General features: G+C 37.9%; 1 protein-coding gene across 1 annotated transcript in view; it reads right to left on the minus strand.

Moving 5' to 3' along the window:
* CUNH8orf34 (chromosome unknown C8orf34 homolog) overlaps positions 1 to 14,896 on the minus strand; it is a 365,453-nt gene that overhangs the window by 222,432 nt on the left and 128,125 nt on the right. Inside the window, exon 6 of the mRNA XM_050142135.1 lies at positions 4,126 to 4,298. Coding sequence (XP_049998092.1) covers positions 4,126 to 4,298 — 173 coding nt within the window. The remainder of the gene's footprint in view (positions 1 to 4,125; positions 4,299 to 14,896) is intronic.

A 14,896-nucleotide genomic window follows, 5' to 3' on the forward strand; every position in this document is an offset into this window, starting at 1 on the left:
AGGCAGTTTCGTGGATGCTCACCTTACTAGACCTGGATGGAGGTGGGTGGTCCTTGGACTTCCCACAGGGCAGGGAACCCTGATTGCTCTTTGGGCTGACGAGGGAGGGGGACTTGATTGGGAGAGGGGGAGGGAAAGGGGAGGCGGCGGTGGGGAAGAGACAGAAATCTTTAATAAATAAATAAATAAATAAATAAATAGATAAAAAAATAAAAAAAAGTCTTCATTCATTCCCCATAACCCCCCCCTTCTGTCCTTATTAGGTTGTTTTCATGTCTTGAGCTCTCTTAATTCTTAATTTAAAAATTCAGTAGAGTCAGGGACATCCCTTTCATCATATTAATACACCATTTTGAATGTAACAGCGAAAGATCCAGAGATGTCTTGAGACCATCCAAGGATCACCAAGGTCCATGATCTTAACACTGTGTCTCAAGGTTATTCTATTAATTTGTCTGTCTGTCCTTACAATTGTCTTAACTGTAACCTGTTGTAGGAATTTAGCAGAATCCCTGTATCAGAGTAGATATTAGAACAAACAGCCGTTTTTTTTTTTTTTAGAATTACTTTAACCTTGAAGTATCATTGTGGAAAATGGTGATTGCTTTTCGTGATCTGTAGAATTGTTCTGTTGAACTGGCATTACAACCATCCCATGTGACTTTGGTCACAAGGCACCTCAAGCACACTTGTGACTCTTGTATTATTGTGCATTGCACATGATACATAATGAAGGACTAGAATCATGGAGGCCTGTGAAGCTTTCCTTCAGTAAGATATGTAAATTACATTAGGGACCTTGGTATGAGGAAGTACTTCCAAGATTTGGTTTGCCATTAGTTTAATTCTCCAGTCTAGTGGTGAATGTCCAGTTTATATCTGTATTTAGCATAAAAGCAAAAGTTGTGTATGTGCTGAGTATTACAATAATGGCCACTCAGATATGACTTTTTTTCTTTACTTTTCTATAGGACAGGCCAAGTTAGAGCAATGGACCAAAAATAATAGACTGTCGACAATTTTTCTTGTGAATAACCTCTGTTTAGCCTGGGCCTCATGATAGCCCACACCTCCCACACTCATGTAACAGATATTTATTGAAAATAGCTATGTGCCAGCCGTGGTGAAAAAAGAAAAATAGATCAAATAAAGCTTGAAAATCAAATTTTCTTTGAGCTGTTTGGAATAACATTATTCTTAAAATCTCAATGTGTAAGATTGTTAAGCTATAGTATGTGTATTAGTATTTAATGACAATGGCTAACTCTATAATTACATACTAGAACCTTTAAAACTTTATATCCAGCATTTCTTATTTACACAGTTTAAATTCAGGAATCTTGCTTTGAAATTGAAGACAGGAGAAATACAGTTTGAAACCTGAGCTATCCCTTTTTTCACATGTGATTTCTACATACATATAACGTTTCTGAAGTAATTGGGATTTAGCCAGGACTTTGTTACCTTTTCAATCTACAAGTGACATTTTACCTCTTATTTTAACTACAGAGCTAATTGAGACTGAGATGACTCTTTAGGACACAAGAACAAATATTTGAGAAAATACCTCATGGACTGAGCAAGAGATGCAACTAAGATTGAGAATCTCAGGGGAATAAGAGCTCACTGAAGTGAGGGAGAAAACAGAGTTTTAGTAAAACTAATGCTTGCACTAAACAGCTCTGGATAGATTGATGAATCAATGAGAGCAAGATGAAAGTTGACAATTCTCTGTTTTGCATTTCAGAATTAAAGCTCTACCAGTGAACACGGATAAAGGTCTATCGAGTTTCATAGGCCTGACATTAGGAAGGAAACGACCCTCATTGACAGGTGAAATTGATCTGGCATTTCCCAGAAGAGAAATGAACTTCCAGAAATGACCTGCTTCTCCTTTCAGGGTACTTCAACTATTTCAATAATTTAAGGCTATTTCTCATGGAAATGGAATCAATTTTCTCTAAACTTGAAGCACATTAATGAGTATTCTGAACTTCTTTCCCTTAAGCCAAGTGGTAAGTGAGAGCCAAGCAACCTTGAAAGCTTTTACATTAAAGAAGGCACAATTTTCTCTCCTTGAGGGGAAAAAAAAAGCTATTGGTTGACGGTAAGTTTAACACAGGAAATACAAAGTTCCCGTGGCTATGAGGTGCAGAGAAAAAGCCTATGGTGGAGACCAACTACTAGTAGTCACAGGGACTTCTGGTCCTGCCACCTTTTCATTCATCAATATTAAATGCATTATCTGTCTTTCATAATTCTGGCCTCTCATAATTACTTGCACTTTAGTTTCATTGGCTCGCCCATTTTCTTTTTTGATTTGTACCTCTTAGGGTGGAATGATACCACAATGGTAATGATGAAAATGCGTTATCTAATAAACATGATCTCACATCTCCAAGGTGCCCTGTCTCAGCATGAGGATGCTTTAGGGCAGATGTCCCTCCATCATTCTAGGTACCAGCTCTGAGTCAAATGAGAGTTACACATAAGGGCGCTTTGAATGAGATGCCCCATAAGCTCAGATAGTTGAATGTCTGGCTCCTATTTGATGGACTGTTTGGGAAGGATTGGGAGATGTGGCCTTAAGAGGGCGTGTGTTACAGGAGTGGGCTTTGACAATTCCAAAGCCCACCATGCCCAGTTTGGCTCTCCCCCAACCTGCTGCCTGCTGCTTGCAGGCCACCATGTATGTTTTTAAGCTACTGCTCCAACGCCAGATCTGCCTGCCACCATGATCACTACCATGATGGTCATGGACTAACACTCTGAAACTCTAAGCAAGCCACCAATTAAATCAGTGATTCTTGACTGGTGGGCCTCAACCATTAGAAAAACACATATTTCCAATGGTTTGAAGAACCCAACCATAAATTAATTTTCATTGCTACTTCATAACTAATTTTGCTCCTGAGCGACGGCTCTGTTGCAAAGATCATCAGAAACTGTGTTTCCTCATGGTCGTGACCCACAGGTTAAGCACCAGTGAATTAAATGTTTCTACCTAAAAGCTGCTGTGGTCACGGTGTCCCTTCACAGCAATAGAGAAGTAATAAAAACATATGTACTTTTAAGTTCCTAAAACATTATAGCTTATAAATTAAACCCAAGAAAGCATAATAATTATATTTACCATTTGTAAGCTGAAGTGAGTGTAAGAAAGACTTTTCTCTGTAGTCCACCTTAACTGTCCCTCCTAATTCTTACCCAATCCGTGGTTCCCTTGTTCACACATGATTTCATCTTTCTAGCACTGGTAAGTCTCCCTCATCCAACTCCTATCCCACTGCCCAACGTTATGCAGGTGTTTGCTTACAGCTCAAAACCTTGGAGCCATTTCTCCTCTTGGTGTTAGTAGCCAAGAAACAGAGCTCACCAAAGAAAATCAAGACACAAACCCAGGTAGGATACTCAGAGGCAGAGTGCTTGCTTAGCATATGTATAAAGTCCTAAATTCAAGTTCAGGGCTGCCCAAGTGAGGAGAGCATACTTTAAGAACATAATCTAAATAACAGTATTGTTTTTTAGAGTTTTTACTACAATTTTTTTTGTTTAGTTAACTGAGCGCATGTGTGTTTGCGTGTGGTTGCACTTGAATTCTCATGCTCTTTTTACGTGTACATGGATGTTAGAGGACAATCGGTTAGGTTTTCCCCTCCTGTTGTGTGGTCCCTAGAAGGGTCAAACTCAGACTGGGCAAGCATCCTTACTCTATTCGGTTGCCTTAAGTTTTAAACAGAGTAAACCATTAATTTTTTAAATGAGTCTAATCATGTATTTTAGGAAACATTATGGAATCAAAATCTAGTTCTTTTTTTCTTTTTTTTTTTTTTTTTTTTTTTTTTTTTTTTGGTTTTTCGAGACAGGGTTTCTCTGTGGTTTTGGAGCCTGTCCTGGAACTAGCTCTTGTAGACCAGGCTGGTCTCGAACTCACAGAGATCCGCCTGCCTCTGCCTCCCAAGTGCTGGGATTAAAGGCGTGCGCCACCACCGCCCGGCTCTAGTTCATTATTTTATCACATGCAGAGTCTAACAGTTTTATGAGAAGAACGAACTTGTGTACTTAGGTTTAGTTGCCTTTCTCGTTTGAGTACTAATACAGATTCACCAAGGAAGTCCACCTCACCTTCCTGCGGGGCTAGGGCTGCTCTCTTCATTTTCCCATGGGTCGTTCTTACTCCGTGGAACCGGGGGCTGCAGCATCTCAGCCGCGAGGGGATCAGCGTCATTTTCTGCTCTGCCAATCCACTCCCCAATCACGCGGGGTCTCAGAAGAGAAGAATTGAAAGCCACTGTTTCCTGAAGGTACAAAAATAAAAAGCGCTGCTTTAAATGGCCTTTTCTTCTTAACAGATAACAAAAAAAAAAAAAAAAAAAAAAAAAAATAGCGTTGTCCAGGCGTTTGGGCTCACTGGAACCAAAACATCCTTTCGTTTCTTGCCCTTTCTACTCAATACCTTCTTCTGTGATTTAGGCTAATTCCTGGAGATCACAGTGATTGAATATCTAGGTGTGAAATCTTGGGATTTAGATCCTCAGGGCTGCACTCTTTCCCAGAAAGAAAGGGTGGGACCAGCATTCTTGGTGGAGGGAAGAGAGGCTGTTGGGTCCGCAGTGTGCAAGGGTGTTGCACTGAAGTTGGGAAAGGCGAGTAATCGCTCTGCAAGCAATGAGCTGCAGCCAGAAGACACAGCTATGACGATGCAGTGTGGGAAGGATGCATTTCTCCCATTGTGATGCATCCGGGACTTCCAGGTCAACAGTAGAAACAGGAAACTACCTATGACAAGTAGGTCAGGTTAGCTGAAAACATGTTGGTCTCTTTTTATATATTTGAAATGAGGCAAGTCATTCAGTTCACCAGTTTGCTATGATGTAGCCAAGAAAATATTGATGGAGAATATGAATATATGTGACAACTAGATATACCTTAAGCGAAAAAGTCATTATAAAAAAATATCTATATAATCAAATTTTCGTCTGAAGCCTCATGTGGACTTATAGTCACCATTTGATTCATAATTCGCTCATCTGTTAATTCACTAGTTTTTACTAAATCTTAGTGTGTAATAAGAGCTACCTGATGTACTGGGGAAAGCACTAGCAATAAGGAGCAGCTTTTAGAAATGGTTTGATTTAAAAGGAGAGATTGTAGGTGCTTTTAATATCTTGGCTTGGCATTTCCGTATCTTTTCAATATTCTATGACAAATATGTACTGTATAGCACATGAAATGTCCCGATTTGAGAAACACAGTCTTCTTAAATCTCTTTTACTGAAAACTTTCACTATTAGGAGAATTTTGAACAAGTCTTCAAAAATTCAGACCTGATGTTCTGCGCCTTTGTAATTCACATATAGTACGCAAATGTATTGTAGAATATAATAAATACAATGTCTAAATATACAGATGTAATAAAAACACAATATTTAAAACAACACATAGTAGTTTAGATACTAACTTAAAAATCAAGACCACACAAAATGTGACTTAGAATATACTTAATTGACATTTCTCCGAGTTACAGGAAAAAGGCTGGGCATTGACTAAATATTAATAATTAATTTTATTTATATAGTGGGATAGAATAGAAACAGATTGTCATTGCTATCAGCTCACAGGAGCATAAAAACTGCTAATAAAAGAAAGTTACAAGTGGCTTCAGGAACAGTAAATAAAAAGATGACGCAGGACTTAAGATTTGGCACGATAAAAACGCCTAGAACAGCAGAGATTGAGAAGTAACCCTTTGGTTGCTTGCTGCGAAGTTAAATGAAGTGCGAGACATCACTGCTATTGGAAAGTGGAACACGCAGAGGGTATAAATGGCTTGATATTTGGGACGGTTAACTCCAGCTGGCACAGAAATTTCGTGAGAAATAGCTGGGCAACTGAGAGAGCTGCACCCAGGTCAGGGCAGTTGGGAAGCTACTATTTTACCGGATTAAAAATAGGACTTGATGACTTGTACTTTTCTGAATGCATCAAGATCTTTCTTTGGTGATATTGTCAAAAAGATAGAAGAAACAAGTACCTCTATTTAATTGAAAATTGTTAAACTTAGTCTGTTCACCTGCAATAGATCGAACAGATTTTTTTGTATTTTGTTTGGATTGGATTAAGCCCAGCAAACATATTTCTGTGTATATATCTTTCTAAAAATGTTTTAATGAATCAAACTATTTTTAAAAGTACACAATCACATAACATCAAATAAAATTTAAATATATTTAAGCAAACACACAGAGACAGAGAGCAGAGGTGTATATGGCTGTGTAGTCTTGGCTCACGGAGAACTTATACTGTAGATCAGGTTGGCCTGCGCTCACAGAGGTTTGCCTGCCTCTGCTTCACACATGATGGGATTATAGGCATGAGTCACCACATCCGATTAAAATTAGAATAGTTTTAGGACAGGCTCCAAAGCTACAGAGAAACCCTGTCTCGAAAAACCAAAAAGGAGAGAAAAAAAGTAGGAATTATTGGAGCTTCAAAGTGGATATAAAAAAAGATTAATTCTGTCACTGTAAATGTTATAACAAAAAACAACAAAACCCCAAAAACTTCCACTAAAACTAGTATTTAGATAAAGTGGCTTCTTTTGTGAATTAGAGATTCTTTGGAGGGGAAAGCTTTGACTCGATGCTGATATAAAGAGAAGTGATGCTGTGAGAAGTAGCAGAAGAGGCATTAGCGGCTTTTGTTGTTCTCGTGTGATATAAAATGGCAAGGGGATGAATCATTAGGCTATGGGAAGTGGAGTTCCATGGCAGAGCTTTGGATAACCAAGATAAGAGGAGCGGTAGGAAAGTGGGAACAATAATTCCGAGTGCTGTAAAAGCTCAGGGTTTAGTCCAGTCTGTGTGTTGAAGGCTGACACAGAGGGTTCTTGCCACACACAGTTTCAGAGCTGTTGAACCCTGGGCAATAACCAGGGACAGAATGAGCGTATGTAAGAAACTCATACACGAAAACTCACTAAATGTTCGACTTGATCACAATCTAAAACACCCATGCATGATGAGCTAATTCAGATATAGCCTGAGTTAGAACATATTGTCACCACAAAGCTAATAGAATTTTCCCCACTAGCTTTTATTCTCCCTGCTGCCTCAGCAAAGAATAGTTAAGACACCTTGGTTCAGTCCTTAGTGGAATTTTCTATACACTCACACACTTTTTTTTTCTCTAAAACTTGGCCACAGTCACTGAAGGAAAAAACTTAGAGCATGCTGTGTTTTACTAGTCACCCTGATAAACCATCACATGAATAATACAAAGAAAATCACTCCTATTGTCTGGTTCAGAACACATTTACTAAGATGCTCTTGCTGTCAAGCTTTGTTACTACATTTTAGCTCCTCTGTTTGCAAGTAGTTTTTATAGCATCAATTATAAATGGAATACAAGCACCCATAATGGCTGCAGGCCATGCACAGTAAGAGGCTTCACTCTGGGGAGTTATTTGAAAACAAACATGTCCCTCTCTCTGGTTTCCTTTGGTTCACATTTATAGGTTACCAGCTGCCATGCCTTCCTGAGTATAATTACACAAAGCAACTGGAGAAGGAAAGGAAAAGGAAAAGTTTGAAGATAATATAATGGGTAAAAGTGGGGATCAATTCCCAGAACACAGATTCTATCCCTTACACAACTGGCTTACAAACATATTTGCAAGGAATCGAACTCTGTGGTCACGTACACCTAGCATTTGCACATGTGTACAATGTCCAGCCATCTCAATGGCAACTTCCCCTTCTCAGTCATTTCCAGTCCATTCCCCTCATCATTTTGGTTGTTTACAGCATTTACTGCCTCCTTATTTCTACTTATTCTATCTATCTATCTATCTATCTATCTATCTATCTATCTATCTATCTATCTATCTATCTATCTATCTATCTATCTATCTATCTATCCATCCGTCTATCCGTCCATCCGTCCATCTGTCCATCTGTCCATTCGTTCGTCTGTCTGTCTGTCTGTCTGTCTGTCTATTATCTATTGTGGCCCTGTCTCACTGTAAGCTCTGGCTGGCCTGGAACTTGCTATGTATATCAAGCTGGCCTCAAACTCCTAGAGCAGCTTCTGCCTCTGCCTCTGGAGTGTTTGACTTAAAAGCATGACCACTATAATAAGCTAACCTGCCATTTTAAAGGGATTTTGTTCTATAAATTTTTACTTACTTTTTGGATGAACTTTGGCTTCTTTGAACATCTTTTGTTATAGTTTCTGTTTGATCAACAAATGCCCTAACGCTAGCTAGATGAATACCTATTACAGCAGTGGAACACATTTCTATATTATATTTTTCCACATAAACTGGATTTTCTGAAAACATCCCATTTTCCAATGATCCAAAAATACTAGACACAATGGAATAAGATGGTTTTAAATGCAAAGTTCAGAGAAAGGAGCTCTGAGAAAGGATGGGAATGTTTTCCAAAAGAAAATCCCTGTCTATGAAGTAGACTGGGAGCTGATAGAGCATCTGCCGTAGACCCTTCAGAAGCTGCCAAGAAACCGGCAACCTTAGACTTTAAGGGTCGTTAGTGTGGGGGACCAGTTTGAATAACCCCAATCTTTAGTCTCCCTGTGTCCATATTTCTTATCATGTGACTTTTGAGTATCTCAAAATATAAAATTTTGGGGGGTACAATATATTTTCTTCCACCTATGATTTGTTTAGACTAATGGTGAGGACAGAAAAGAACCTATCAGATACAAGTAAGCCTCGCCCTCCAGAGACCTTCCCTGTTACATTTGCTCTCCTGCATGTCTGCCATCTCCACGAGAAAGGCTTGCCTATGATAGCCTCTCCAGGTTCTTAGGAGATAGGTGACCAGCTCTGACTCACCTCAGACAAACCCACCAGATAGAACTTGACAGGCACATGAGCCACCCTCCAGACACATGAAAGAGTTCAATTATAATTCCCGGAGCAATTCCATTCAGAAACCAAAACAACTCAGCTTAATCCCAAAGAAGCAAGAGAGATAAGTATATTATTAATCCACCAAGTTATGGTAAGACTGTTACCTACAGTCAAGTGAGAGTTAGCATTATTAAACAAAAGGTTACCTTAATTGATATTGGACTATATAGTAGCAGGTGGAGACTTTGAAATGGTAAGAAAATTATAAGAAGCTGAGAAAATGGACACCAGTGTTGCATGATGTTCAAATGTTTGGTGAAATTATTACCTTACAAGACAGAAATTATATCAAACAGACTTCCAAAATTGAGAATGGAAATCTTTAGAGAAAATATTGTAATCACCATCAGTTTATGCCTAATTCCTTGCAAGTTGTTTTCAGAAGATGGGCAGAGAAAATAATCAACCAATTTGTAAGATAAATTCCAAGAAAATGTTGAATGTGGCCAAGTTTATCACCACTAATTTTTCCAGATGTGCGAAGGTCTTATAGGAATTGAAGTTCTCACCAAATGTTAAACTTAGGTCTTTTCATATAAACAAAGCCAGAGAGTAAAGAAATGCCAAGGGTATGACTATAAGTCCCTCTCTGCAAATTAAAACAATGTTATCTAAAGGTGATGTCTCAACACACCTAATAAAGTACTGGTCACTAGATCAATAATAAACCATGAAAGATTTGCAGATATAAATATGGCACAAGGAAGGACATGGATAAGATATGGGGAACCATCTATTTGGCATAAATGAAATGTTTGGAACAAAAGAGACAGATTATTTAGGGTGTAAACTGTAGACCCGTTTTCGAGCAGTCAGGGAACAAGTAGAAAGAGTTGCTCAGTGGCTTCTTTTTCTACCTTCTCCTAAGGTTGATAAGAAAAGAAGAAACTCCTGCACGGCGAAAACAAGAACCATAAACAGTAGGTTGGGACTACCATGAAATCCAGTTCTCACCACCTGGGCACAATGAAAGAGCTCACATCCCAATGTGGGCTTTTTACTGTGATACACCTCATTGTACCTTTTCCCTACTGGGAATAGTAATCAGGTTATCCCCACACCAGCCCTATCATGAAATGGAAACAAAGAAATAAAACCATCCTCATTCATATATGTTTATCAGAAATAAATGTAAGTTAACATATGGCTTTCCCACAAGCTGATCAAATGTCAGCTAAATTGATGGAGAGGATGTTCATGGGTGACTCAGATGTGAAGATGCCAATTCTCCCACACACACCTAAGTAAAGCACGCGCTGAGCCAAACCCACTCTGGTAACAGAAAACTGGCAGAGAGGCCAATGGAACGAAACAGAGGGTCCAGATGTGGCCTGCTCAATGATTCTAGGAAAGTTTTTCTCCATATGGGGGAAAATATATCTCAGATTTTTGTTACACTGAACAATAATAATTTGGGTGGATCAAATACCTATTTGTGATTAAAAAAATACTTGAATAGGAAACTTTTAAGACTATTGTTTTAATGATTCCATGTAAGAATGGATTTCTTAGCAAAATGTTAATATTTAGAAAATGGTCATTTTTCCGTTAACAGTAAACACAATTAGAACATGGTGGCATTGCTTAAAATGAGAGTGTACATGAGAAACACGTAACACACAGAAACCAACATCTAGAACGTATAATAAACTCATAGGGAAAAAATAATGTAAAAAACTAGGCAAAAATACTATCAGCACTAGAGATTGTTAAATGTGATATGATTGTCAGTCAAGTCTATGAGAATGTTTTTATTATAATGTTGGATAGCAGATGGTTCAGAAGAAGAGTATTATATTGAACTGTTGGTAGAAGTATAGACAGACTTATTAATAAAAGAATGCAGCCCATATAGTGAAGGCGAAAAGGCACAGGAGAAACAGGCTATGCTTCCCTGAGAGTCTGTTTCTTATTCTATGCCAAAGGGATACCATTGTTTACATGGGCAAAAAAAAAAAAAAAAAAAAAAAAAAAAAAAAAAAAAAAAAAAAAAAAAAAAAAAAGAAAAAAATAGAAACACTCGTGGCCACAGTATCATCTTTTTATGAAAGAGAAAATTGAAAGAAAGTAGATGTTTGGAATAAAACACCATTTATGAAAATTGTAAACCTTAGATAAACAGAAAATATGTTAGAAAGGTGTATGGGACCTGGCATAGTGGTTCATACTTTTAATGCCAGCATTCAGGAGGCAGAGATAGTTCTCTGTGAGTTTGGGACAGCCTGTTCTACTTATATAGTACCAGGATCACCAGAGCTAGATGAGAGAGCCCTTAAAGAGAAACAATAAACAAAGATGTGGGAAAATAATGGGGAGAGGGAAGGAGAGAAATGCAAGAGAATAAAATTGCATTTGAGCACAACATAAAGCCATTGCTCAGGACTATCTCCTGTGTCGGAAGAGAGTTACTCTTTGGGTATATGTTACACACCTAGGGATTTACTATAATTGCCCTTCATGCTTTGTACTGTATGTATGTCATGTCTGATTATTTATTTATTTATTTATTTATTTATTGTAAAAAGGCAGCACATGCTCACTGATGTTCAGTTTTGACATTTTTCCTTTGGTTCCCACATTCCTGTATTCCTTTGATAACTTCCATGCCTGGTCACCTGGTACTGCACCCATGTCAGCTGGACAGTGAGGTGCTGGGGAAAAGGTGTTCCTCTTCCCAGCACAACTCTGCCAGCCTCCACAGTATTCGACTTGTTGTTTCTTGAAGATATTAAATGAATGTTGAATGAGTGGAAGCATGATCTTTATTTGGGTAATAATGACTCAATAATACATTATCAACACTAATTATCAGGAAAATGAAATAAAAACAACAATAAATAACATGACATAACAAAACTTCATCCTCATAAGGATGGCTCTGATATCATAGACCAAACAGTGTATGATGGAGACTACACAGAGAAGACGGAGCCAGCCCACTTCCTAGCGGTGAGCTAAAAACGGTCCTGCTGGAAACAGTTCCACCAAAGTTTCAGGATGACTGTTTGGCCCAGCACTCATGAACATGAGTGTTCATAAAACCCCATTTGAAGTTACTGGAGAGGAGAACCTCAGATGTTCGATAACGTATAAATGAATAAGTAGAATGTGGTATCTTCATTCCACGGAATATTATTCAGTAAGAAAACAAATGAAATCTTGATACTTCTACAACACGACTGAACCTTGAAGACGCTGTGCTAACAGAAGGAAGACAGTCACAATGGACTACCTTTTATATGATTTGTGCTGTTTATAGAACAAGAAAATCTATTACAGATGCCAAATAGATTCATTATGATGATCTACAGCTGAAAGGTAAGACAGATTTGGAGGGGACTTCTCATAAATACAGGGATTTCTCTGGGAACTATAAAACATATTCTGTACTTAAATTATAATGATAGCTGCAGAATTTTTGGAGAAAATATAAACCACTAAGTTATGCTCTTTTTAAAAGATAATTTTTGTGAATTAAATATCAATAGTGGTATTAAAATAACGCATTTAAGTGTTTTTTTTTTTCAGAATTCCTCACGTTGTAATGAAGAATATGCCTGGATTTGGGGCCAGTTTTGAGAGGCCAGGAGCTGGTGTTTAGTTCAGGTTTATCAAGTCCCAGCTTGGAGATACAGAACAAATCACCTAACCATCCCAACCTTCATTTCCCCATTTACCTCACAGACAAAGCACAATCACATCGCTGGGCTCTGGAGAACCATCTGAATGGCACACCCAACAGCTGCTGGGTGCATCCCCTACTTCCCTACCCCTATTTTCTACCTTAACATATAACAGAAAATATTTCACTCCTAATTACAGGCCTTTCCACACCAGTTCATGTCTAACAGACATAAGCGTCTTAATACACACCTTCTCATCAATCATCAACTTACTGCAGAGTCAGTCCTCCTCCTTGTCTCCCACGCCTTTCACATTCTTCTTTCCTGCACGCCTCATATGTAATATTCTAGTATCCAAATTGCACAGTGGCCGTTTTGTAAATTGACTCCATTATCTCATTTAACATAAGTGAACAATTATTATTTAATACCCTTAAATATTTAGCTTTAAAATCTCCCAGAAAGTTTTAAGGAAGTTATCTGAATGTTGAAGGCAGGATCTCAGCAATCTCCATATATTACAAAGGTCTTTTACGTTGCTATTAATTAGAATTTTCTTACTCCGGTTAACTTTTTCTTATAATATTGCTATTGCTTAAAAACTCTGAAGTGTTGAGACTTTCCTGAGAGTACTACACAGGCTATATTATTCTCTTTTGAACTCTACAGTGTGGCTTGAGATGTTCCTTCTCCATTGTGGTTTGGCAGATTTACAAATAGATCGAGATAAAAACATGTTGTAAATAAATTCCATTATCTTACTTAACATAAGCTAACAACAATTCTTTAATACTAGTCAATATTTATTTTCAAAATTTCCCACATGGTCTTAGGGAAGTTATTTCTCTCTGCTCATGTGGCTCAGAGAGAATGGGTCTGTTTTCATCACAAGACAAATGACCTTCCAAGTTCATCAGTGAGGCAGGCAGTTCTGAGCATTTTGCTTAGATCCATTAATTCATCAGCATAATAACATAAATAACAAATTGTGATTTTCTAATTTTGTAATTCTATATATATTTATTGGAGTACTTCCATAAAGAGGAGAAATATTGTCAGCAGATGCTGATTACCCTGAAGAGACAATTTGTAGCTTTATTCTTTCACTTTGCTCCAGCTGGCCTTTAAAAATAACAATTGTGCATCTCTAATGCCCTCAAAGATGATTATGGAAACTTTGATGAAAATATTGGTTTTGTAAGCTCTGGCCTCACTCACATCATCTCAGTTATTATTCTTACTCATGTATCAATTTCTCAACTTTCCCCAGCAGGAGACAATTCTAGTTATCCCCTGAGCCAATCCTAGTCACCCTTAGTAGTTTGTCCATCTTAGTGAGGCTCAATGCAGTTTCTTTTGTATAGCCTCTGCCCAAGACCTGGAAGCAGCCACTCCTTTGAGGTGCTTCACTTACTGGTAATATTCACAGGCTAGAACCTCTGCACTAGAGGAACTAGTGGCTATTGAGTTAGAATAGTTGATAAAACTAACAAATACGCTTTTCAAGAATTTTTCCCTGTCAGGATTAGTGGTACATTCTTTTAATGCCAGCACTCAGGAAGAAGCAGGCAGATCTATACGTCTGAGGCCATCCTGGTCTACATACAGTGCTGCTGGCCAGCCATGTATGAGATCCTGTCTCAAAAGAAAAAAAGTCTTCTCAGTACTCAGACTTCCTGGGAGAAGAAAGCATAAAGAGACCCTTTCTACCATTCATCAGGATTGTCCAAGTGTCACTTAATTTAACAACAGTGTTGTATGAATCTCTCAATTGCTATTTTGCCTGTCATTTGATAATTGCTTTATCATTATACATGTATTGTATAATGTTTATGGATATAAAATATATACGGTTTATATTATAAAATGTTCCTAGAACCATTTCTGATGTGAGGCTTTTTTCCCTAAGTACTTTCAAGCATAAAACATTTTCTAACAAGGCTGCCACATGGCATTCAAAACTAATAATTAATAATTGGTAATTTCCAATTAATTATTTGAATTAACTGAATAAGATTGCTCAATACAAATGAAAATTCTAGGTCACCTGTGGAATTCAAACACACCTTTTTAAATTTCCTTTTGTTTTTTTTTAACAGGTTTCAGTGTCTTTAATGCTTGTAACCTCCACGTTATTTTAAGAATTAAAATTTAGGGGCTGGAGAGATGGCTCAGAGGTTAAGAGCACTGGCTGCTCTTCCAAAGGTCCTGAGTTCAATTCCCAGCAACCACATGGTGGCTCACAACCATCTGTTATGAGGTCTGGTGCCCTCTTCTGGCCTGCAGACATACAGACAGAATATTGTATACATAGTAAATAAATATTTTTTAAAAAAAG

This window comes from Alexandromys fortis, unplaced genomic scaffold, assembly GCF_014885135.2.
Source record: "Alexandromys fortis isolate MF-2015 unplaced genomic scaffold, M_Fortis_MF-2015_v1.1 scaffold_41, whole genome shotgun sequence".
Taxonomy (NCBI): domain Eukaryota; kingdom Metazoa; phylum Chordata; class Mammalia; order Rodentia; family Cricetidae; genus Alexandromys; species Alexandromys fortis.